Source organism: Acomys minous (assembly GCF_964271855.1).
Source record: "Acomys minous genome assembly, chromosome: 10".
Classification (NCBI taxonomy): Eukaryota; Metazoa; Chordata; class Mammalia; order Rodentia; family Muridae; genus Acomys; species Acomys minous.
Window position 1 is genome coordinate 103,679,649 of NC_140491.1, and position 26,915 is coordinate 103,706,563.

At 42.7% G+C, this 26,915-nt stretch overlaps 1 protein-coding gene across 2 annotated transcripts in view; it reads left to right on the plus strand.

Moving 5' to 3' along the window:
• Positions 1–26,915, plus strand: part of CERS6 (ceramide synthase 6) — a 261,211-nt gene that overhangs the window by 58,085 nt on the left and 176,211 nt on the right. For both annotated transcript variants that reach the window (XM_084799434.1, XM_084799435.1), the window contains exons 2-3: positions 3,421–3,526; positions 11,227–11,357. In XM_084799434.1, the coding sequence (XP_084655560.1) occupies positions 3,421–3,526; positions 11,227–11,357 (237 nt within the window). The remainder of the gene's footprint in view (positions 1–3,420; positions 3,527–11,226; positions 11,358–26,915) is intronic.

Genomic DNA, 26,915 nt, shown 5'->3' on the forward strand with positions numbered 1-26,915 from the left:
GTATTTTAAGTAATTATAACAATGTCATATAGTTTGTACATGTCTTTAAATTATTTCCTTTTCCAGGTCGTAAATGCCTTTCAATGCAGAGCTCACTCTGTGTTCTACGTGTGTTGTTCTGCGTGTGTGTTTTACCAAGGCCCTCCCTGCTCATGCTTCCTTCGCTAGTGTTCTTGGATGAGTAACTAGTGTTTAAAGTACAAATACATGCTGTTCAAATGCACTGAAAAAATAAATTCTTTGCTCTTTAACCAAGACCATTATTTTTCAAGGCTTATATCCTTATTATATTTATTTTCAACTGTACTATGTGAAAGTATTTTATAGATGTTTAATCTTCTGCAGGTGGTGTTTCAGCCTTTGCTTTAAAAAATAATTAGGTGACCACTTCCTGATAGGGGTGATCATAAACGCTTGCCAGCCTGTGTTCCTTCCCACTCTTAGACATGCAGGTGTGCTAGCCAGTTACACAGCCATGGATTCCGCCCCTCCCTCCCTCCCTCCCTCCCTCCCTCCCTCCTTCCCTATCTCTCCCTCCCTTCCTTTCTTCTTTCTTCCCTCTCCATTCCCTTCTCCTTCCACTCTACCCACCTCTGTGCACTTACTTTTCTTTGGTCTATCATTAGAAACAGTTTTTTTCCCCCTCTCTAATGGACTGCGACAGAAAGTAATAAAATTGTAGTAGCTGTGACAGGGGCTTTATTTGGAATTTAATATGTTCTCTGAAAAAATTACTGGGGATGATTCACAAGTTCTTCAGAGAATAAACACAAATGATATTTCTGTATCACCCTGTCGCCAGGGATATCTATGAGGAATGGAGTTTACTGCTCTTCCTCCTCTTGTAGAGGATTTGGGATTAACATTTCCTGCTTATTTTATATAATTACCTGTCTTGAAATGTAAGCATTTGCTTCTCTGAACTGGTCAAGCTGTTGAGAAAAAAAAATACTTAGGGATACTCAGCCTATCCAAGTGCTCTTTGAGGGAAATGTTGACTTCATAGGGCCAATGAGGACTGAGAAAATGGCTTTTAGTATGGAGGGGCCAATCTTCTAACCTCAGAGTACTGAATGACCCTGGATTGATGTGATGTGATACTCAAGGGGATTAAAAGCATACAGCCCATTGAGAAATGCAGTAAGATGTTCACTGTTTTACTTTAGCTGACTTGGTTACACATCCATTTACCATCCAATAGTCACCACTGAATGCTCACTGAGTTCCATGCATATAAAAAAGAGCATCCTGTGACATGATAACTTCTTTTAAAAAAAAATCACATGGTTTGACTGATTGTGTGCGCTCACCATGGGCCATTTAACTTTGAAATGGTCTTACACTTTCCAGTGAGCTAAACTCTCAACTCATCTTTAATTCCTCTAATTTACTGTCCTTCTCCTGAATCCTTAGGTTTTGGGATTGACCCTGGCTGGGGTCAGCATGCTGTTACACTGACCTTCGTGGGCATGCCATCCCATGCTTAAGATGTGCGGTGAGGAAGTGATCATGCCTTGCATTTGACTGGCAAATTGTTACAAAGATGGTGGGGGCAGAATCCCATGAGGTTAAACAAAGTGTTGTGGAAATGGGGAAAAGAAGGGGGACTAAGGAGAAATCCAGTGAGCAAGAGTAGGAGCCAATCACAGGAGAGTGAAGTTCAGCCTTTACAAGTCAGCTCTGCCTTTTTAGCCTTTTTAAAAATTTTCACAGCACGTGTATCTTTTCACGTCATTCGCCAAGCATTCTGACAGTAGCCAGCTAGTGGGAAACTTGGTCAGAGAAACAATTTCTGGGCTCGGCTGCAGTCACTGTCCATTCAGTGATGTGTCTTCTCCATCTGGAACTTCAGCTGTTGCTGTGTAATCACTGAGAAGGCTCAGACTTGTTAGGGAAATGCAAAGGCATTACTAATGTGTCTCAGAGAGGTTCGCACAGGAAGGAACTGAGAAGCCAAGTCAGAAGAGTAGTCCAGTTGCCCAGAGGCTTATAGGTTAGGAAATGGTAGCAATCCCTTTTTCCGTGAGTTCCCAGAAGAGCCTAGTATAATAAGCCTGATATTATGCTTTCTGTGTGCATCTCCCCTGGCTCAGACTTGCAACATGCAGTGTTCTTGTTTTCCAGTTTGGGTGAGTTTCTTCACTTTGACATGAAATAGAACCCAGTTCGACATTATATAACATTACCCTTGCGTCCTCCTCTACTGTTCTTTAATCTTGTGGAGTTTTGTTAAGGAAGCCTCATCTAGGGTTCACTCAGTAGTGCTTTGTGTATTTATTGGTTGTTGCTCTTGGCAACCATTGAATTATCTTATTAAACTAGTGACAGAGTCACCACTGAAATACTATGGAAACATGTCTTGGGTAGTCAAAAACATCTTGAAGGTGTGCATACTTTGACGTCTGCGAAGTCTTACTAGACTTGTCACCATCCCTCCAGGGCCCTGTGCACTCCACATCCCTCTCAGAGCCTCATTCAAACATCTGTGTGGGAAATGAGGTTCGTCCTTCCCACTCTTCTTAGCCTAGGCGTTCACTTAGATTAAACTAGTTCGGCTCAAACACTTCAGCTCTTAGCTTGTCTGGGATGGCATGCCAGTTAGCATTCTTCATTGCTTCCTATGAGAAAGAAGCTGCTGGTGGTGGTGGTGGTGGTGGTGGTGGTGGTGGTGGTGGTGATGGTGATGGTAGTGGTTATGGTGGTGGGTGACCCACAAAGTGGAAATGACAAAACTGAAAGGGATTGAGGTTCTGTACCACACACATGGATTATGGAAACAACATGCCTGTGTTTATTACCACAGAGATGAAAAGCACACACTTCCCGTGAGAATACAGATGTCTAGTGAGAGCACTGGTATAATAACATGACTGTATGTGTTTGTAAGAGGACTGTAAATTGTGACATGTACTTATATATTTTGCTTGTACACTTCTGTTTCCACCCAATGCACCTCTTTTCTCCATCTTATGGTGTAGGGAATCATACCGTTGATCTGTGGAGTCTCTTTAGAACTGCTGAGTCTCATTAGAGCTTGAATGTTCTTGTTTTGTTGGGTTTTGTTTATTTTGTCTGGGACAGGGTCTCTCTATATAGTTTGCCTTGAAACTCACTGTGTAGACCAGGGTAGCCTCCCACTTACAGAAATCTGCCTGCCTCTTGAGCCCTTGGGATTAAAGGTGGGTGCCATCACACCCAGCCAAGGAGTTTAAATGTTCTTAAATTTTTTCTTTCGTTAAAGCGACTGCTGGTGGCCTTGAGTGAGGTCTGCTTTTTAGTTCACCCATGTGAATGTCACCATAAAACTCTACAAGCTTCTCGTTAGAATAACTTAGTAATGTATACTTGATGCTACTAAGAGCAGTTATAAAAAGTATAGCTTCTGACTTATTTTCTTCTCTTTCTTTTTTAAACCTTCAGATTCATAGCCAAACCATGCGCCATAGCCCTCAACATCCAGGCCAATGGACCACAAATTGCCCAGCCAAACGCCATCCTGGAAAAGGTCTTCACGGCCATAACAAAGGTAGGACTGTCTTCTGGTGAACTGGTATTTTCCACCACCACTCTTAACCTGCAGCCATCTCATCCCTTCTCTCCTGGGTTCTGACAACCAATTCTGCTTCCTGTTGGACAGCAGATCTAAGGAAAGAATACAGGTACTGTAATTGTACCCAAAGTGTAAACAGTGGATAAAGGCCATTTGTGGCCTCTTAGTTGACTCTAGCTGATTTTACAAGGTCTTGATTAGATAAGGGTTAGTCCAATCCAGTGCCTTTGTCAGTCTCAGGTGACATGAAGCATACAGATAAGGGCTGGATGGGAGTGGCCAGGCAGAGCTTACAGTGTGGTGTACACATGTGTGAGAAATGGGACTTGTCTGCATATAGTGAGTGCCAACATACGTTCCAGGGTTTGTGCTAGACAAACGTGAACCAGACTGAAAGGTCGTATTTGAAGAAGATTCACTGTGTGAAGGGATGAAGGAACTCAGTCAGAAGAGTTAGACTAGAAGGGAGAGAGACTCACAGTGGAGAGTAAACGAGGAGAAAAAACATTCAGTGTCAAGGGAATTAAACATGTCTCCCTGAGGGATAGGAAGAAGGACACGGAGAGGATGGGAGGAGGCAAGTGATTGGTACATATTTAAGCACAAAGAGAAACACCAAGCATCCTCAATCTGAAGCCATAACAGAAGGAAACAAGCCCACTCAGACCCCACACCTTCTTCTCACTCCCTGGGCCCCGGCTTCTCTCTGCTTACCCTTGGCTGGATAAGGAAGTCTAAGACAGGAGGAATCCTACGTTCCGTGTGTTCTCATAGCAAACGGCTCCTTTGCCCTCTTTCAGTTCCTGAAGAATTGTGCAGGTTTGGAAGGTGTGATTTGACAGTGTGAAGCAAACGATGTTTCTTTTTGGTGTTTGAGGGGCTAGCCATTGGTACTCTTGGTCTCATGTTTTGCAGCTGTTAGTAGCTATCCAGACTCTTTTGTTCATCTTCTTGCCTTCATTTCTGCCAAAAGTCTACAGGAGTCTTCTCTATCCTCTTAAAAATGATATTTTTTTTGCTAGAAAAATATGAAAAAATATTAGGTATTTTTTTTAAATCTCTGTAAGGAGTAGGAGAAGAATGAGTGGACTTTTATCAAAAACTCTTTTTGTAGTTTTGAGAGGTGACATTGGATGACCAAATGCAGCCTTGTGGAACACTTACCCTGTGGTTATAGAGAAATATTTAGAGAAAAAGCCTCGTGTTTCCATGTAATTTACCTTACTAAAGTGAAATATCACTATTGGTCTCTCCATGTTTTCTTAGAACACTGAACATCAAGTCTAGATCATTAGAGGTGGCAGGCAAGAGCCCCATTCCCAGCCTGTCAAGCTGTGCTTTGTTGTGTGATACCTCTAGGCAGAAGGATACGGGTTGAACAAGTACGTAGCCTAAGAAATGCCTGGGGATGCTGTGTGACTACGTACACACATAGCTCGCTGGCTGTCACATCCCCCTTTCCTGAAGCTACTGCTACACCGTGTCTTGGCACTGGGGCGAAGCTCAGGCTGGCTTCTAGCTACAGGCTCATTGCCCTAATACATGATGTATAGGTGAACCCCCCCCCCCAAGGGCTTAACAACCTCTGCTACAAGATGGCAAGTAGGCAAGAGTCTCTCCTTAACTGAGTCACCCATGAACTTATGAACTCAGCCACCCATGAAGAGGTGTCTGCCCTGCCCCATAGCAAGAAAGCTCAGAAACAAACCCTCTCTTACCTCACTGTTCTCCTTTCTTGTTCCCGTGCCCGCTCTGTGGCTCCAAAGGCAATAGTTATAATACATAGGTGACTGAAGAGAAGGGAGTGGGTGGGCCCTGGCAGACAGGAGACGGGAAAGGGCAATGAATGCCTATTTGGGAGTAAATCTCCGTATGAGCCTTCACTTCAAGTGTCAGCATATGTTCCTTAGATTTCACTCTCAAGAACACATTGCATTACATTGCATTTAAAGAGTGGTGTAGTCTCCTAATATGTAATCTGCAGAGCATTACAATATCTTCTAAATGTGTGACTGTAGTGTCATCTCCTCTGGCCAGGCACTTCTTACCTCTGACATCAGCAGATGAATATGTCATGACATTCTTCATCAGTTTCTTCTCTCACGATAACATTGTTTGTCTTTTTTTTTTTCTTTCTGTCTCTACTTCCTTTGCCATACAGGGAAATATATTATATTTAACAATCTATAGAGAATCTACCTCTGTCCCACAGGGAAAACTATCACATCCTAAACACTATAAAGAACCTACACCCAATAAGAAATAATTAGGATCATTGGTATTTGCCCGAGTTAGAGTTAGGTCTCTAAGTTGAAACAATATCTTTTTCTTACTAAAGTTTGGTCTTAAGCAAGTTTTTTTTTAACCTCTGGAGGCCTTATAAATCTTCAAATAATATACAGGCTTCCATAAGGCCTGAATAAAACAACACACACACACACACACACACACACACACACACACACACACACACACACAATCATCATCATCATCATCACCATCATCTAGTGGATGATACAGCATCCATTTCAGCCAGTGTTCCCATATTTCAGTGCATTGCTCATCCAGAGGGTTAAAGTACATACCGCTGCATTGCATTTTCAGAGCTTCTGATTCTGTAATTTGGGGATGGAGCCAAAGGACTTTCGGTTATTGACTGCTAAGCCTATTTAAATACCAAATGATGATTTCTCCCGATGACTATTTTTGAGTGCCCGTGTTTTGACTGATTTTATCCAGTTATCTGAGTATATTTTTAATTTGGGAGGTCTTTCCTGACAAAGTTATGAAACAGACTAATTCACTTTCCTAATCGAAATGGTTGTATAACTATGAGGTTAAACACACGTAACAGTGGACATATGATGCACTGTTTCATAGTGTTGAATTACCTTTTCCTGGGGAGACACACACACACAAAAATGTCTGTTGACCTCAGATGGGCACTAATGTCTGACAAATGTACTATGTCACCACAGTCCAAGTTGATGAGACCAGGGATTTTATTGGACTTCCCACAGAGAGCACACGAAAGAGGAGTTTCTCACAAGAGTCTGTGTGAGACAGCAATAGCTGCATCACCACAAAGTTCCAACAGACCATGGCAGAGGCATGGAAACTGGACGATGGAGTCCCAGTTTCAGTTACCCTTTTACTTCTTGTATACTCTAGTACCTCCCAGGATGCTTTGCAGATGGTAAAGGAACGCTGGCTAGAACCTCAAGGAAAAATGTCCTGATCTTCCTCTCCCCCAGCCACAGATCGGAGGCAGGGGCTGGACAAGTGGCGCACGGGTTAAGAGTGCTTGCTGTTCTTCCAGAGGACCAGAGTTCATTTTCCAGCACCCATGTCAGGAGGCTCATAAAGACCTACAGCTCCAGTTCTAGGGGACCCAATATCCTTCTGTTCTCTGTCAGCATCTGCTCATGTACATGCAAACACATGTGTGAGCGCTCTCTCTCTCTCTCTCTCTCTCTCTCTCTCTCTCTCTCTCTCTCTCTCTCTCTCTCTCTCCCTACACACAAATAATAAAATAATCTTTGTATATAAAAATTGTAGATAGATTCTCTCTAATTTGTCCTCATTTTTTTTCTTTCTTAAGGAAATTGTCATTAATTTTAGCTAACCAGAAGATTATACAAGATTACTGGGAAAGTTTGTGAGTTTTGAATATATTTAAACTGTAAAAACTAAGAGAGGAAGAAATGTGAGGGATGCTGTCAGAACAGAATGTTAACATTGTATGTTCCCTCAGTATAAAAAGGATAACTAACTTGAATTGAGAAGGAGAATTTAGTGGGAAATTGACTGATTGCAGAATTGCTTAATAGTTGGGAAGCAGCTGACCAGCTAATGATGGCAAATCAAAAAGCAGGAGAAGGGACATTTAATAGTACAAAAGCAAACTCTAAGAAAGATAATATTGTTGACGAATGTTGGGTGGGGAGGACAAGCAAGGGAGGGGAGGAAATCATGTTGATTTTACATGCTGCTCATATAGGGTTGAGCTAGGGAGATAAGTCATTTAAATTAGAAAGGTGCAGGCCAAACTTTCTATTTAAATATTCATCCATTTAAAAAACATTTATAAGTCTTTTTACAATATACATACCAGTGGAAAAGATGTTAAATGTTTTCTGTGTTTATGGAACTTGTATTCAGGTAATAGACTATTATGTTATTGTATACCTTTAAGATTAAGACAATTGAGTGAAAAAGTACCACACAAACTCAAAGAAGTTTCAGTGCAAAGTTAACCAGAAACTAATGGATTTTTCTATATAAATGTTAAAACAATTGAGATTATAGGAAACAATATTGCTATTGTTAATAAGACCCAAGAAGAATATCATCACAAGGAATACACATTACAAGTTTTTGTAAGAAGCACCTGAGGAGATCATTAAGTACTCTTGGTCAGCATCCTTGACAAATAAAATGAAGATGATAATTATCCTTGTGTTAATTTAAGAGTTGTATGATCTTATTACAGATACCAAAACATTTATTAGGTTTTGTTTCAATTTTATATATTAACAAGTTAATTCTTGTGATATAAGTTCTTGTAAAGTAGAAATATAAATGCCTCTAAGTATAGATTAGCACATATTACTGAGACCATGGATGATAGACCAGTGGAAAAGCAGGATGAGCTTTCACTGGGGCAAAGGTGAAGTGTGCTGTTGGGATAAGGGGTAGCCTTTTGGACTGTTAAACTTCTGCTTCTCACAGAATATCAGGATATAGTCAAAAATGCATCAAGGATTTGTATCCATCAAAACCCTGAGAGTATCAAAGGATATTTCTAATCTTAATTTCTAATTCTAATTAAAGACAAGGTTGGCGAATTCAAATGCAGTTTTAGCAAATAGCTGCATAGATTTTTTTTTTAAAGTAAGGAATACTCCAAGCCAATTTTAAAACAAATGATATACTGGCTAAAAAACAAAAGAAAACAAAGCAAAACCAAAAACAAAACCCCAAAAACTTTGCAGTAGAGAAGAAGTGTTTAATCATTCTAATAAATGGGAAAAAAAATCCTACAAATATGTTAACAAGTCAAAGGGGGTAAAGCTAGGTAGTAGCCATGAGTTTACTCCTCACCTGACAGCACAATCTGAATGGTTTTAAAGATATGAACAAGCTGCCTCTCTCCTGACAAAAAGAAAGTCATAACTACACTGAGAATCTACTTTTTATGTATTCTGATGGAAAAGATGAGGCTATTCTGTTGTGTTGAGGAGGTCTTGGGATATGACCATTCTTTCTTTTTGAAGAGTAAATTAATAAAGTTAGTAAATTTTTAATATAAAAGACACAGTCGGGAGTGGTGGTGCATGCCTATAATCCCAGCAGTCTGCGAGGCAGAGGCAGGTAGATCACTGTGAGTTTGAGGCCAGCCTGATCTACAAAGTAAGTTCAGGACAGCCAAGCCTACACAGAGAAACCCTGTCTTGAAAAACAAAACAAAAACAAAAAGAGAAAGCACAGATCCCTTGGACCTACATTCTTTTAATCCAAAGAATGAATCCCACCATTTACTGACATGTTGAACTTATGGCTGCAGCACTCTTAGAGGGCTGGGCACTACCAAAGTTAGCAGAATAGACTAGAAAGTTTGAGTTGATTCTAACACTTCACAACAGAAGAGACATTGTTTTCTGAATGGATTTGGAAACCATCCAAGACACATTCTAAAGGGGGAAAACCCCAGGTCCAGAGCAAAGTCCACAGTCTACAGTAATTTATGTGATAGGGAGAGAGTATAAGAATACTAAGGTTTGTTCATGCAGAATAACCCTGGCAAAAAATGCTTTAATGCTCATGTTTCTTGTTAAAGGAATAAGAGGGACCGAAGTGCCTGGGGCAGTGTTGGATGTTGAAACTTAACTTTAGCATTTTTAATTTGTGAGCTGTAGGTTTTGTTGTTGTTGTTTGTTTGTTTTCTCCTACTACTAGTAAAAAATATTTTCTCTTGTCCTCAAGGTCCCGCCTTGCCTGTTTATGGTTGCTGCTATAGACAGTGTCATTTTCCACAATGATGTAGCCATTATGGGATGAGTTAGGATCAAGGAATTCAGAGGGAAAGTTAGGATGACAGTAGAGGGTAGTGTGGCAATTATAATTACAATGAATTATATCGTATGATGCTGTCAAAATAATGATAAAAACATTCATCCCTACAGGAAGGCAGTATAACCAATATATATTATAGGCAATGACTCCTCCTGCCTCTCATATTTTCAATTAATAAAGTCATAAAAGGAGATTGTAGATTCTCTCATTACTTACTGAAAGGAACTTGGGCACATGCCCCACTGAACGCTGGCAAGCAGCATTTATAGACACAAGACCAGAACACTTTGTAACTGGATGCCATTCACTGTGCTTTGGGGGTATCTGTCTGTCTCAGTTGGCTCAGGCTGCCCACAGACTGTTGTAGACCAGGGACTCAAGCAACAGCCGTGAGCCTTTCACAGATCTAAAGTCTGGAAGTGTGACATCTGGGTGCCAGTAGTATTCACTTCTTGGGTTTTGGGAGAGGAAGGACAGAGCATACAGAGGAAGGGGAGAGGAAGATGGGGTTGGGGAAGGGCACAGCAGCAGTGAAATCTCACTAGGAGCCTCTTCCCCAAATCATCACCTCCTCCCCTTTAACAGGTGGATTGTGGGAGATGCAGACCCCTTGAGTTGCCAAGATACTTTCAGGTCCTATGTGTACACTGTTACAGCCTGGCAGTGAGGCTTCTCCCTCCTCCCTGTTTGGTTATTTCATCTGATGATAAAGCAAACAATAAATCAAGGAATGGAACTCTCTTGGCCAGTTTTGTTGTACAGTAAGTTCCCCTCTTATGATAGTCAGAAAGAGGTTCTTTAACATCTTGAAGAGAAGGGAGAGAGAAAAGGAAGACAGCTAACAGGTAGTCAGTTTAACATATATTTTCAGTCTTTGCCACAGTCTGCTGTGAGTTGATAAACCACCCTTGTTTGTATTGATAAAGAGACCAAAGCTCAGGGTGGCTAGTGGGGTGAGGAACTGGGTTTATGCCTCTTGTCTCAAAGCCATCTTGTCCATGTGAGTTCCCTTAAGTCATGTGTAGGGTTAGTAAGACTGGAGGTGTGGTCTGGTGAAAGTGGATGACAAAGGAAGAAAAGGAGATGACTATGTGACAGATGGGGAAGGAAGATGAGAGAGGAAGTGGATGTGATGCTAGAAATGACACCTTAGCAGATACATTTTGGAACGTTCTGTATTTTGTCTTTTCAACATATTCTGTTTATAAGATCTGTAAATATGCACCCCCTCCCCTGCAAGGTGAACTATTTGATTGCTGTCTCTGTAAACTCTCCCCTTGAAGGCCGATGGAGCTGACTCAGCTGGCTGCTTGCTTCATCCTCTCTTGGTTGCTGGTTGCTTCATAAGAAGTATTTGCTGATAAGGAAAAAAATGCAAGCATCGGGGCAAGATTTTTACTTTTCTGTCTTGTTTGATAATGAGTAATTTAGGTATTATCTTTGCTCATGCCTCAAATGCATGGACTAGATTCCCAGTCACAGATACAGAAATTCCAGCAGTAGGAAACAAAGGTAAACTCTGGCTGTATGTAAGGTGAAACCTGTGAACGGTGGAAATAAAAATGGGTGAAAATGTTTTCTTGTGGTATCTTGTTTCGTAGCATCCTGATGAGAAGAGATTAGAAGGGCTCTCCAAGCAGCTGGACTGGGATGTTCGGAGCATTCAGCGCTGGTTTCGACAAAGACGCAACCAGGAGAAACCCAGCACCCTGACCAGGTTCTGTGAGAGCATGTAAGTACATGTCATCATTGTCGTCGTCTTCTTCTTCTTCTTCTTCTTCTTCTTCTTCTTCTTCTTCTTCTTCTTCTTCTTCTTCTTCTTCTTCTTCTTCCTCCTCCTCCTCCTCCTCCTCCTCCTCCTCCTCCTCCTCCTCCTCCTCCTCCACTCCTTCTAGACCCCAGCCTCCTTATAGACCATGACACCTGGTGAGGAAATGGATCAGGAAATCTGAGGGACCAGTAGTATGAAAGGATTGGCGATTTCCAGTATGGATCCAATAAATAAACTGCAGTTCCTAATACAGTTCCTTCAAGGAAATTGATTAGAAGGCTTGCCAAGACATTTTTTCCCCACTCATAAAAAAATAAGCTTTTAGGATAATATTAAATCAATGGGTAATAGCAAAATCCTATATTCCTAGAGATTTAAGAAATGGCTGTATTCTATTCCTGTGTGCATTTTAACAAGGCATTGCTTGACAGTGGGGACATAATGAAAGTCTCTTCTGTTTTCACGTTTTGAGTTTCATGGCATATAGATTGTATGCTAATACAGATGATAAAAATAATAAAAAGCGAGGGCTGGCAGAGGGCTTCATGGATGGTCTGAATTCATATCCCCAGCACTCATGTAAAATCTGGGCATGGCTGTGTACATTATATCTGTAATCCTAGCAGAGAGGTGGCAGAGCCTTCAAACCATTGGCCAACTAGCCTAGATGAATCGATGAATTCCAAGTTGATTGAAAGACCTTGTTTAAAAAAAAAAAAAAGATAAAGTGAAAAGTGATTAAGTGATTTGAGGAAGTCACCTTCCACACATGCATGCATAAGTACCCACTTGGGTACTTGGACCTACATGAACACATGCACAAATAATAGAATATGCACTGTGATAACCTGAGGAAGCTCTAGACACTGAGTACATACCCAACTAAGATGATACAGGCCCTATGTTCTCTTCATCTTATGGATGTGGCCATTGCTGTGTATCCAGCCCTATCTTTGAGGACCTTGGACCCAACACCTGATTATTTCAGCAGTAGTGCTATTAGAAGCAGCCCTTATTCACAGCACTTCCTATTTTGAATTCAGGTTCCATTTGCATCTTCAGGTTTGTATTTCAATTAGCCAAAAAAAAAAAAAAAAGTATTCCAACATTGCATGATTAACACTGAGAGAGCGAATGAGATGCAGAATCATACCATAAGTTCCTGCAGCTGGGTAGATATGAAGAGAGTAAATGGGATCATCAGGAGGAGAGGATATTTATAAAATCCTGAGGGGAGGGGGGGACAGCTAAGTAGATGCAATCTGTGAAACGCATCTCATACATAAACTCAGCCGCAGTTCCTGGCAGGATTTTGTATCTAGGCTCTGAGCAGCAGCTGGAATTGCTTCCTGCCTTGGTCTTGCTCCATCTCTAAAGGGCCTGGCCTCTATCACTGAACAGTGAGTCTGAGCAGGAGTGAGATTGGACTGCAGCCTGTGCTCTAAGTCACGTGCTCTCTCTTCGTGGCCCATCTCACTTCTTTGGTGGCACGGTGAGGCTTCTTCTATGTGAAGATGGAGAGTCCGAGTCCCTTCATGTGACTAGGCGGCTGAGATTCTGCATCTTTAAGACGTTCCCAGCTGCTATTGCTGCTGCTGGCCCAGACACCACATTTTAAGTAGCAATCACCGCTAAACTACAGGTAACAAGACAATTCGCTTGGCTACGCAAGTAGTTAGAGATATTTCTGAGTGAGTGCCAGAGGTGTGGCAGTGCAGAGGCACAGTGGAGAGGGCGGACAAGATGCAAAGTGTATGTCACGATCCCTAACCACAAGAAGCTCACTGCACCTGTGTCAGATGGGTGAGACCTGAGTACATATGTAAGGTCCCCATGGTCCACATGAGATAATAGTCAGGTATGTACTAAATGATATGGACAGTCAGGGATTAAAGATGCAATCAGAAGGATCAGCTGCTGGAGGCATGTGGGCCTTGCTGGGATGATCGCAGGGCCGTGTGCATGACCCAGTGCTGATGAACTCTTGACTTGTAGTTTGGCGGTCCTTCTCTATTTCCAGCGCTCTGTGCGTGTTTACTCTGTGCCCCTCCTGTAGATTCTAATGCATTTCATCTCCAGCTTAGTCTCCAAGCTCGTTCTTTTCTTACTCTGTCTAATTCTCCCCCAGAAACCATTTCTTCTCAACAACAGTTTCCTAAACCATGTGTGTCTAGTACAGATATTTCTACCAAGGAATCACCCTGCTCTCTGTAGCGTCTTGTGTTGCTACTATGATAACTCTCAAAACATTATCTAAAACATCCCATCCCCACAGCCTGCCATTTTAAAATTTGGATTATTTTTCTGCAACCGAAGGTTCAATATGAGACTCTTACCCTGACAACTAGAGTCTGGCTTTCGCCTGTTGGAGGTCACTTCAGCGGTCCCCTTTCTTCCACAGGGCTGGGCTTCCACTGCCTTGTGTTCGTGTCTGATGAAATACTCTTAGCCTAGAACACCTGCCACTTCTGGTTGCCCTCTGTCTCCTACCAATTCTTCAAATCCCAGGCACAGGCCAAAGTATGGCCTAACTCCATGGGCCAGGACGGAGCACAACTTCCTTCCAGTCCTCAGAGCACCTGCTGCAAGTATCGATGTTAAAAACTGCAGTCTCCTCTTGCTTTGCATGTTGACTTAACTGTTCTCAGTCTCTTAGTTGTACCATAAGTGACTTCTGGAGAGCGCCAGGACCACACACGTTCCTCTTAGCCTTTCCCATAACACAGAGACTACCAAATGAGGACTTGTACACTGGGGATGGGTAGAAATGGCGTTGTTCTGGAAGGAGTCTCAGGTCTCAGTTACCACATGGCCATAACTGGAGAGTGTTTAGTACATACCAGCCTAGTGGAAATATTCTTGACGAAAAATTTCTGACTCTGGAAAGCCAGATGCCAAGCTCAAAGGATAGAAATTCTAAGAGCTGGATGTGTGGTACAACCTACAGATCCAATTAGTCAGGAAGCTGGTATGAAGATTCTTTAAGCCTGGGCAATAGTAGTGAGATCCTATCTCAAAACAAACAAACAAGAAATCTCAAAGGAAAAGATGACATGACAAAAGAGAACGTGGAGAGAATAATGTGAGGGGTAAAGTAGAATTACATTAGTCATGTGTGCACATGATTTTTTTTTAACCTGTAAAAATTGTTGTAGAAGAATAGCTGTCAACCAGGGAGGATGTACTGGTTGTTTTTTGTCAACTCAGCACAAGCTAGACTTACCTGGGAAGAGGGAATCTCAAGAAATTACTTCAATCAGACTGACCTGTGGGCGTGTCCGTCGGACATTCTGTTTGGTTAACGGTTGGTGATGGGAGGGTCCCAGCCCACTGTGGGCAGTGCTGCCTCTGGACAGGGTAGTCCTGGGAAAGAAGGAAAGCAGGCTGTGCCATCACAGAGATCAAACCGTTAAGCAGCATGCCTGCACAGGCTCTGTGCTGCATAGTTTTATGTCAGCTTGACACAAGAGAAAGTCATATGAGAGGAGGGAATGTCAACTGAGAAAAAAGCCTCCCTAAGAGCTGGTCCTGGGCTCTGTAAGAGAGCAGGCTGAGCCAGCAATAAGCAGCAAGTGAGTAAGCAGCACCCCTCCATGGCCTCTGCATCAGCTGCTGTCTCCAGATTCCTGCCTAGCTTGAGTTCCTGTCTTGACTTCCTTTGGTGATAAACTGTGATGTTGAATTCCCGCGCCCCCCCCCAAGTTTTTTTTTGGTCATGGTGTTTCATCACAGCAATGGAAATCCTAATTAAGGCAGTCTCTGATTTAATCCCTGCCTCCAAGTTCTGCCTATGTGGTAATGCTTAAATTAAGAGTCTGCTTTCTGGTCAGTTGGGACTAAAAACTCAACTATGCTTAACAAGAGATCAACACCATTGAAAGTAAAACCTTTGCTTTAGTGAAGCATTGGTTATCTGGGATTGAGAAGCCATCTATGATTAATAAGAGACCAACATTGCTGAGATGAAATCTGGGAAGTGTTTCCTCAGGATCTTCACAAAGAGGCTATGGTCCAGTGGGGTGTCAAAGCTGCATCTCAAGTTGGTATTGGAACTTGGTCATGTGTAAGAGTCTCCTATATGATACTTGTTTTGAAGGCATCAAAGAGTCAGAGAGAGTAGGTGGAACTTAGCACCATGCGGGCTTGGAATCCCCATGGGGAGTCCAAGGAGGCCAATGGTGAAGGGACAGCCTCAGTTGCAGTGGAGACCCAGGGATTTAAAGGGTACTAGAGAAAGGCTGAAGCTTGGTACCCAAAGAAGCCAGCAGACCACTGATGAAGGCACAGCCTTAACTGCAGTTCAGACTGGTACTTTAGAGACTCTGGGCTGATGAGATGATTGCCAAGGATAAAGGATAATAGTAGTGTGGAATGTGCCAGCCTGAGCCTACAAAACAAGCTATGTGGGCTATAGATGACAAACCTGGAGAAATGGAGGTATCCAAGCCTGCTAGACTCCAGAAGATCATGAGTGAGTCGTAAAACATCTGAACTTTATATACTTTTTGACTTTGGTTTTGTTTTGATCTGATTGTATTTGTGCCCTGTGTTTTCATTTTTAGAAGTAGAAAGTACGTCACTGATTTTGCAGGAGCCTACAGTTAAGAGTACTGGGTACTTTAATTAAAAGAACTTGGACTTTTAAACTGTTGAAAAATTTAGACTATGGGATTTAAAAAGCTGGCAGGTGCTTTATATTGTGATGTTAACATGAGATGTTGGGGAGAAACAACAAAGGAAAGGTTATGGCTGAATAGGGATGGGTGTGTGTGCTGAGCTGATGAAGGTCGGTTGTGCTGATTAGCGCAAACTAGAGTCCCCTAAGAAGAAGGGACATCAGTTGAGGAATTGCTTCTATCAGATTGTCTTGTGGACAGGTATGTGGGGAATTTTATTGGTTAATGGTTGATTTGGAAGGACCCCGTCTACTAAGGGCAGTACACTCCAGGCCAGGTGGTCATGCCTTATACAGGAAAGCAGGCTGAGCAATCCACGGAAAGCAACACAGTGAGCAGAGTTCCTCCATGCTCTCTACTTCCCTTCCTGTCTCCAAGTTCTTGCCTAGGCTTCCTGCCATGATGAATTGGAAAGGGTAAACCAAATAAAGCCTTTTCTGTTCATGTTGCTTTTTGGTCAGTATTTTGTGTCAGCAACAGAAAGCAAACAAGAGTAGATATAGTTTACTATCACCTAGTGAGTTTTCCTAATGGATGTTCAAATCTTGCCCCAGGGTGTGTGGACATATTTATTTATATGCGTCCCAAGTGCAATAACATTCTCATTCTTCTCCCTTTCCTAGTCTGTCTCCTTGTTAAAGAAAAAGAGATGACTGCTATTCAGAAGGACTGACATCACGTTAGACAACTGAAACACACATATTTGCTGGTTTCAGATTGGGAATTGTGTGTGTGTGTGTGTGTGTGTGTGTGTGTGTGTGTGTGTGTGTGTGTGTGTATTTGCAGTCAGACTCCCTTCAGGGAGTAATTGTGTTTTGTTTTTCATCAGCATGAAGTAGCACTGATGTGCCTGCTGAACAATGCTTGTACACACTGACGTGATGAGTCTGGTGTCTAGCTCACCTACTTAATGCACGTAGACTGACTGGAAGCTGTTCCGTGTGCAATGCACAGAAGCACTGACCGTTTTTCTTCCCTCACTTGAAGCAGGCACTCACAGCTGTGTCATGTTGGGTGACTATTTCTTCCCAAAGCCTTTAAGTCTGTATTGGAAGCTAAAGTAAAGTGATTTTTTGCTACTGTTTTATTTTATTGGTTTTGCAAGAGAATGGAGAATATAGAAGAGATGATGTCATGTGAGACATTTTAGAAGAAGCTGATGCTGGTTGGGATGGGTGAAAACCCTGCCGCCGTTCTCGGACAATCTTAAGAGAATTGTATGCTTCATCCCTGGGACAGCAGAATGTGAGACAGGAAGATGTTAGTATAAACAGCCTCCTTGTCACTCAAGGCTTCAGACTTGTCTTCCACATTCCTTAGAGCCATGAAGTATATTTACTAGCACACGCCAGGGAGTAAATATCCTATAAGACTTTCATTAAAGCAGTCTGTAATTGATCAGAGGGACAAACTTGTTGTGTGATAACCTTAAAATGCAGGGTGAAAAATAATCATGTATCAAAGATTAGTAATGGTTTACTCAAACTGAACGTTTTCCCCCAGGGCATTCAAGAATAGAACTTTAGTTTCTTGGAAATGACCCCTGAGTCCCTTTAAGAATTCCATTCCAGAATTAATACAGAGTAAACCACACCCAAATGCTGCTGACTCTTGAAGTTGTGACCGTGTTTCCACAAAGAAGCCCTGTGGTTTCCTTAATGTGAGATCCCATTGGGTTTGCAGAACTCAGAATGATAATGAGGGCTTAATCATTTGCCCTCATGCCTTCAATTTGGTCACTGTGAGTGAAATTGCTTTTTTATTTGGATAAATGAACATTGCTGTCTTCTGATCTTAAAGAGGAAATGGAAACAACAGTTGGGGTGAAGGAACACGGGTTGAATAACCCTGGAAATAAGCAGTCAGTTCTCTCAAATTCTTTAATCTGAGATCACATGACCACATCATACAGCAAACACATTTACCAAATTTTCATAACCGAATATTTTTTTGCAAGCAGAAACCTCAACAAAATATATGTAAACAATTTTCATATCTTCCTTTTCATATCTTTGCTTCTGGAAAGAAGCAAATTTTACTAGAGAAAAAAACTCAGAAGTGCTTTTTCATCATATCATGAAATGACTGTCTTTTAAAAAAATATTAAACAGAAATGGCAATCCTTTCTTCTTTTTGGTACAGGGCCTTGAGAAGTTGATGCTGGCGTTAAGTGATAAATGCAGTTCTTTGTATTTATCGTGGATCGTGGTGGTGGTGCTGCAAATGGGTGTATATGTATACCCAGAGAATACTTACCCAGTGAAGCCCGGGTCTCTTCATTGGCCTGGCCCTTACTGAGTAGGTTTGATTACCTCTGCTTCTCTGGTGCTGGAATTACAATCATGTGCCACCATGCTCAGGCTTTTTGTATGGATACTTAGAAATCCAAACTCAGGATCTCCAGCAATTTTCCAACTGAGCTGTCTAGCCAGCCCAGTCAATGCAGAGTTTTTTCTTTTTTCTTTTTTGTTTGTTTTTTAAAATTTGTATTTATTTAGCTTTTTAAGAGAGGGGATAATACATTTTGTGTGGTCTATAACAAGGATATCTTCTTTTTTTCAGTATTGGGATATATGATCAGCAGTGTTTGGATTCTGATCCTGAGTCTGAACAAAATCTGATAACACAGTTGGAATCTTTGTTCTTGAAAAGCACAGAATTGAACTATGTTGTTGCCTTTGTGATGGTGAGAGTGACTTTCCATGGATGTAGGTTGCTCAACACCATCATTTGAAACATATAAGTACCTGATTACCTATCAGCGTATGTTCTTTTTAAAAAAAAATATTTTTATTAATTTATTCATATTATATCTCAATTGTTATCCCATCCCTTGTATCCTCCCATTCCTCCCTTCCTCCCGCTTTCCCCCTACTCCCCTCCCCTATGACTGTGACTGAAGGGGACCTCCTCCCCCTGTATATGCTCATAGGGTATCAAGTCTCTTTTTTGGTAGCCTGCTATCCTTCCTCTGAGTGCCACCAGGCCTCCCCATCCAGGGGACGTGGTCAGAAATGGGGCACCAGAGTTCACATGAAAGTCAGTCCCCACTCTCCACTCAATGGTGGAGAATGTCCTGTCCATTGTCTAGATCTGTGTAGGGGTTCGAAGTCTACTGCACGTATTGTCCTTGGCTGGTGCCATAGTTTGAGCAGGACCTCTGGGCCTAGATCCGCGCATCATAATGTTCTTCTTGTAGGTTTCTAGGGCCCTCTGGATCCTTCTATTTCCCCATTCTCTCCTGCTTCTCTCACCCAAAGTCCCACTAGGATGTCCTCCCCTCTGACCCACTTTCCTGGCATGTGAAAACTTTCATGGGAAATGCCCCTTGAGCTAGTATCTCAATATAAGTGAGTATATACCATTTGACTCTTTTTGCTTCTGGGTAAACTCACTTATTATGATAATTTCTAGTTCAATCCATTTGTCCACAAATTTTGGGAATTCCTTGCTCAGCATATGTTCCATACTGCTACTCGACACTGTTATTTTAGTGCGTTACTACCTATAGGTTGTATTCAGGTCAGTTTTCATTGGGGGTCAGAAGTCAGCAAACTATTATATAAGTAGCTATATTTAGACTAGGATGGACTTTGTTGTAATTACAGCTCTGTCACTGGGGCTCAAAAAGTAGCTAGAGACAATGCGAATGGGAATAGCTCACTTACAAGGAATTTATTGATGTTGAATTTTGAATATATCATTTGATATTAGGAAGTATTAGGTTTTTAAAACCCTTTTTGCCATTAGGAAATGTAAAACTCTTCTAAGCCCTTGGACAGTACTCAAACAGGCAGCTGACTGGATTCAGCCCAGTGGCCCATTGCTTGCTACCTGCGCTCTGCCTTGGGATTGTAAACGTAGACTGGTATTTCTTTTGGCATTGCAAGATAGATAATATGGTCCCTCCATGTCTGGCACAGGCACTTCCCAGTTTCCATACCATAGGAACACCAGGGCACATCTAGAATTGGATGCCAGTTGCTATTATTCCTAGAACATGGTTTATTGAGGGTCCACAGCTGCAGTGAGCCCAACTGGCTCCCACTGAAGCAGTTAATGTCCTTGCTGTGATGTCACTCTCATGGCAGAAGATCTGAAGATTGTTGAAGTTGCCTATAGACAGTGGGCCCTTCTTCTTAGATTCCTTCCTGTCCTGGACCTGCAGTCTCTAGCAAATCAAACTCAGGTTTCCTATTTGGATCCAGCCCCTCACATTCCCCACGCCATATGGCTAGGATTTCACTCATGTGTAGCGGCTAATTGCAAAAAACAGACTTCTGCTAAAAATACCAAGCAAGGCATACCTTGGTCAGCTGGCTGCACCTTCAGCATGTTTGTGCTCTGCTAACATTTGGTCCATTGGTTTCACTTTAGATTCTAAATTTATAACAATCTTTTTTATACTAATTTTCAAATAATTGTATCCAACATGGGGCTAGATGAAGACAAAGAAGAGGAATAATCAAATTTATTACGGTTAATATTCAGAATGAATGTTTGCCTGCCACTTTTTGAATCCATAAAACATGTCTTCTCTATTATTTCCTGAACGTGGCATAATCAATTTTGGTTATGAAGTATTATAAAACAGTGTATAGTGTTCATTAAAAATTAGGAGAAATTACTCAAAAGTCTATTATACAGAAATAAGTATTTATCATTTAATAAGTTCATATGTATGCCCATAGCAATTATACATATGTAAGCAGTACTGTGTATATGTGTATTTGGTAAGTTGGTACCTACAGATAGATAGATGGGAAGGGAAAGGGGAGAGCAGTGAGCCATCCACAGGCCAGTTTATCAGTCTTCAGCTCCACCTGTGCATCTTCATGCGGTACCTGTGATTCAGTAGCAACACTTGAGTTAGTGGTTTTATAGAACCTGCTTGAGAAAGGCTTTTGAAGCATCGTGTCCTTTATCTCCAGGGTCTGTGAGTCATCTGCCTCTGCACGATGGTGCAGTCAGTTGTGTGGTGATGTGGCATACCCCATCCCTACCAATAGCTACACGATGTAGAGTTGCATGACAGAACAAAATAGCATATGACATAATGACATTTTATAAATGATATGCCGAAAGTGTGGACACTTGACAAAAATACCATCGCAGTTTCTCACATGTTAACTGGCTAGGAAATACTCAACCGCTGCAATAAGTATGACGCCTTTTCTTAGAAAAGTCCTTAAGTTTGCTTGTTGATGGTGGCATCTTGGTCTGCCTGAACTGCCGTAAGGAAATACCACAGATTGAGTGGGCTGAACAGAAATTCTGGAGGCTGGAAGTCTGAGGTCAAGATGTGTTGAGTTTGGTTTCTCCTAAATCTTCTTCCCTTGGCCTCTACTTTGAGGAATTTCGCATGCTTTTCCCAAGGATACCAGGCAAACCAAGCAGGGCCCCTACCTGTTTGGCACCATTTAGCCTTAGCTATCTCCTTAAATGCTCTCTGTAAAGCTAGAGCTTCAGCAACAATTTTAGGAGGTACACTGGTCAGACAGTAACACCGTAGGAGGGGCTCAGACCGAGCTATGGGGAGGAGATGAAAGGAGGTTACCTGAGATCAGAGGGCAGAGTGCAACACCCAGTGGATATGTTGTGTGTGTGGCTGTGTTCGTGGGTATGTGCGAGTGTGTATTCCTGAGCCACTCAGCTCTGTACAGTGCAAATCGAGGTACTCGTATGATGTTTCCTGCAGAGAAAGTCATCGATAAGCAAATATGAATGGGCACATTGGAAAGGCATTGAATTCTCACAGGCCTCACAGACAAAGTGATGGGATGAGCCATAGAGCCAGGCAGTCGGAATCCATGCCTTCTTCTCAACAAAACCCCGTGGGATTTTTGGAAGACTAGCCAGGCAACCCTAAGCCTATTTATTTATAAAAACATGTGTATTAACCGTGGCTACTCCATACAGTTGTTGAGTTCATGTATAGAAAGAGGTGTGCCGTACCTAGTAAGAGTGTAGTGAGCATGAATTACCTTTCGTGTTACCTGTTTTCTGTCCTTAGTAAAGTTGAGAGAATACGTGAGGTAGCAAATAGCTACCCGTCCACAGTCTACCCTTGCCAGTGGGCCCCTTCAGAGACAGAGTTACCTCATGTAAAAGAGGTGGCTCTTGTGATGATGTTTTGGGAAGAGAAATCCAAGGAGATGCAAGAAGAGCCAGCTTTCAATGTCCAAAGGAGCTCTTGTATCCTGTGGAACCTAAGGAGGCAGAATCCACATGAATCTGCAGAACTATTGACTGTGGCATTACACATATATGAGAGAAAAGATACAAAACCAGTGTGAGACCAGAGCCTGGGCACCGTTGGCCTGCCGCTGTGCAAGGACGTGACAGAAGTGGATGAGAAAAGGTGTCCTACTTCAGCAGGGAGCGATGCCTGCTGTGTGCGCAGAAGCCAAGGCTTTTGAAGCACCACATGAGAAATGTCAGAACATGCAGTGAGTCTCTTTGAACCACGGAGGTTTAAAATCTGCCCAAGTGATTCTGAGAGGACGCAGTTTGCCTCTGTTAGGAGGGAGGGAGGAACAAAGCCTGGTGCCCAGCGGCTCTGGCCTTGGTAAAGCCTCCTCTGCTATGGCAAAAACAGTCTGATCAGCCTTAGCAGGTCAACACGGCTCCTGGAGACAGATGCTTGCTGCTTAATGTGATCATTATTGGTTCTAGGGGCTAAGGAAGGACTTTGAGGGTAGGAGTCAGCTGCAACTGGCTCATGTTATTGCTCAAGTTGTGTTACCTTGGTGAATAAAGTCACTCTCCCAGGATGCTGCCAGTACGAAAGGGAAACAAGAAACGCCTAGTCAGAGGGTGATGCTGGGAACAAATGAGAGAGTGGAGTTGATCAGCATCTCAGCAAATCTGCCGTTCATTACCTGGGATACGAAAGAGGAACACCTCTTCTCCAGTGCCTCGTTGTTGCTTCAGTCTTGGTTATTCTGAATTTTGTATCCTAATTTGCCATCAAGGAATCTGCTTTAAGCCAGATTTCATAGCATTTAAAAAAAATGTAGACTATGCTGCTTTTCAAATTTTATTTCATTTTATGTGTGTGGGTGTCTTGCCTACATGTACCTCTGTTTTCCCTGTGTGTGCCTGGTGCTCCGGGAGACCCTGAACTGGATCCCTAGAACTGTGGTCACAGAGGGCTGTCCGCCACCAAGTGGGTGTTGAGAATCGAACCCGGGTCCACTGGAAGAAGAGCCAGTGCTCTGAACTCCTGAGTAACTTGTCCAGTTCTGTAGCACTTATTCTTAATCCCCAAGTTTAGGAGGCTGAGTCAGGAGGATGGTGAATTTAAGGTCAGCCTGGCTACACAGTGAAGTTGAAGAAGTGGGCTACATGACAGGACCCCATTGCAAAGCAACAGCAACAACAACAACAAAGCCAAAAATCCAAGCAAGAGGACCAGAGAGAGCTGAGTTTTGTGTTGTGGGAAGGATGCTCTCTCTGTGGCTCCTTCTCAGTCTTGCCTTCCCTCCCTTTCCCACCCCTTTCCCAGGACGGACAGTTTATTGCTCAGTGTCTAGTTTCCGTCTGACTGTTCATCATCCTCAGTGATAAACTTGGAGTGACCATGTCCCTGTGCCTAGAGTCCTTAAAGAACCCGTGGCCATTGCTGATGTGTCTGATTGTCCTGGAGTTGGCGTGCAGAACTCCTCACCAGTGATCTCCTGAGGTGTGAGCACAGTTTCTAGGAAATTGAGGTAGGGGTGACTGTATTTGTGTGTAAGACAGTGGGTGATGGGCATTTCGGGTGAGTGATAGGGTGTACAGCTAGTTCTCAAATGGCAGGATTTAAGCAGATTTCAGATGATTATAGGGGAGACAGGTTAGGTTATTCACGGGCCCCTCCAAATTTAATTTCCAAATAAGCCATGTGATAAGAAATTTAACAAAAAGGGAGTCACTTTAAATGCAGAATGAACTGTTGGCACTGTCTACAATGCTACTGTGATTTGAAAGCATTAAATATGTTAGAAGAAAAATAATTTTAAAGTTGGCTCCTGTTGCTTTCTGTGCATGGTATCTTAGCAAATGTTGTCTGGTGGCAGGTTGTTTATTATCCCTTGGGCTGGACTATGCGAAAGTGGAGAAGTGTTCTGCCAATCTACTATGCCTGAGGCTATTGGCGCAGTGCACACAGCCTTGCTTGCATCATCATAGTCTGGTTAGAGTTAACAGAATTGACCTTAAAGGCCCAGGTCTCAACCACACTGCCTAATTCATGAAGGCTCTGCTAATTCCTCTATTTAGTCACAGGTATAACGAAATCCCATGCATTTAGTTTTAGTGTTATCTGGTACTTTCTTATAAATATGGTAGGCACTTAATGTGTGTCTGGGTCTTGGGTCTTGGAAAGGCTTGGATTCGCATGTAGCTCTTCCTAAATTATCTCTACCATATAGTGTTAGGGATGGCTCAGGAATTCTACGTGGAATTGTGATCAGAGTCGATATAGAAAGCAGTGCTGTGGGGCTTTATTTGCTCACAGTACATTCCTTGCTCTCATGCCCAGGAGATGAAACTCCACAGAGAGAATCTCCTGCTTTCTCCTTGATGAACCCACAGGCAGTTAGTTCTTCAGCCTGATGGCCTATGTCCTCTTCATCCTTTGCATCTATCTCTGCTATAGGCTGCCCTCACCCTGGGTCCTGGGGGCGTGGCTTACTTCCTTTTCCATCCCTGTGGCTCAGCACAGTGCCTGGCACTCAGTAATGCCTATAGCATGAGACAGCTAATTGGGCTCCAGGAACTTCTTTGAACCTTTGGGAGCTAGCAAATTGACTTTAATTGGAGAAAACTTGAGTTTGTCTTTCAGATAGTTCCAGGGAAGGCTGCTAGGGGAGGGGGCAGTAAGTGGGGGAGGGCTCTCTGTCTGAGGCATAAGTTCCAGGATGATGACAGTGGAGGAGAGAGCGGGGAGAAAGCTCTGTAAGTTGCAAAGGCTGCTGCAGCGAGCGGAAGCCACGATGTGCTCAGTTGTGCAACTCTAGTAGGCATGGCGAGGCATGAGCAAGCACAGGCAAAAGGCAGCTTAGCCCTGCCTGACCTGCTCTGGCTGTCCTCTTCATAGTGAGGGACACATGCTCTTCGGTTTCAGTGTCCCCACTTGGCCTGCTTTCACAGAAATGCCATGGTTACTGAGTTCAGCTCACTTAAGAGTAGAGTTGGTTTTGTGTTACCTCATACCAACCTATGAGATATTTTTGAAAATAAAAACATTTTTCTCAGAAAACATAAGCCTCTCTTTAGTAGATATGTAACAGTGGTGATTTTGAGTAGGCACCTTCCTGACCTTGTGCGGTCTTCCGGTCTCTTCTGAAGTAAGATGGAGCTATTATAATACATAGAAGTGACATGATATTACACGCTGTAGATGCTGAAAATAGAATGTTGAAAGGTCAAGAAAATGAAACTAAATTAAATTATTATCTTACTATTAGCTTATACCTATTGGATCTTATTTATCTGGAGGTCCAATGCTCAATCCATTGAGGAAGAGAGCCAAGTTATTGTGCTATATTTTACAGGGAAAAAAACCCTAACAGGATGATGGGCATTTTGCTGTCAACTCAGTCCTCTAAAGTGAAATTCAAACAGTGAAAAAAGTTAAATTAAAAATATACAAATTGTCAACAACAACAAACCTAAGGCATATAATCAGGAAAGAGTGAGTGAGCTTGCAAGCTTCTGAGGTCTAATGAAGACTTGAGACCAGGAATGTGCCAGAAGTTCCAGAACAAATCACGCGCCCTCGAATAGAATCTCATCCACATCATTTTCCCAGTGATTATGGAGGACTCGGCAGTTGCGTGCTGCTTGACACCAAATCCCTATCTACTGCTGTTCAGAGTTGAGGCAGGACATGGGCCAAGGCAATTAGGTCAGTGTCATGGAGCTCTTGTGCACGGGCTGAGGCCTCATGGTGTGCTGACTGAGCAAGCAGATGAGATTCAAGAGCCCCACATTTACAAACCTGTGAGGAACGACTTCTGCATATGTACATTATAATGGCTTTCGAGGCAGAATCAATTTTGAGGCGTATAGCCTGAGATACATGTCGGTTTTTCTTACATCATTTCTGTCATACAAGGACCAGTTTGTGTCCAGGGAGCCCTGTGCCATACAAGTGTCCATCATGTAAAAAGATTTAGCCAGGCCTTCCTGTGGTGTCTGTGTCTACTGTTGTTCCAGGGCCTTGGAGAACCAGCGAGCCTGGTATGCTAAAGCCACTCAGGAACCCTCAGTGAGTGTCCCTACTCTTTTGTTGTCCTTTCTCAGTGGCTGGGAGTGGAGGCTAGGACTAGGTGAATAGCTGGAAAGGAAGGAACAGTGGAAATACTTTTGGGTTTATATCCAGTCCGTTGTGCGGGGGATGGGGGGGTATAGGAGGCTGGGGGGGGGGCAGAGGGCTGAAGAGTGGGGCTCTGGAGAAAAATGGAAGCCAAGTGAGAAATTTTCAGTGTATGAAGAAGGTGGTCTGGGTCATATTTTGTGGATTAAGAAGTGAAGGGCTGACAGTTGCAGGTAGCACATGTCAGTGACCCCACAGAGATGCCAAGAAACAGCCGAATGCAAATATTTCTAATGCTGTTTTGTTTTGTTGTCCTTTTTGTTCAACCGTCTTCTCTTCCTTTGTTTACTGAGATAATGCCTCTCAGGCTGGGGACTTTGCTCAGCTATTAAAGTGCTGACCTAGATGTGTGAAGCCCCTGGTTTCTTCCAAGGAGTACCATGTAAACGGGATGTTCTGGCACATGTCTATAGACCCAGTGCTCCAGAGGTGGGGGCATGAGGATCAAGGTCATCCCTAAATAGCAAGTTCAAGGCCAGC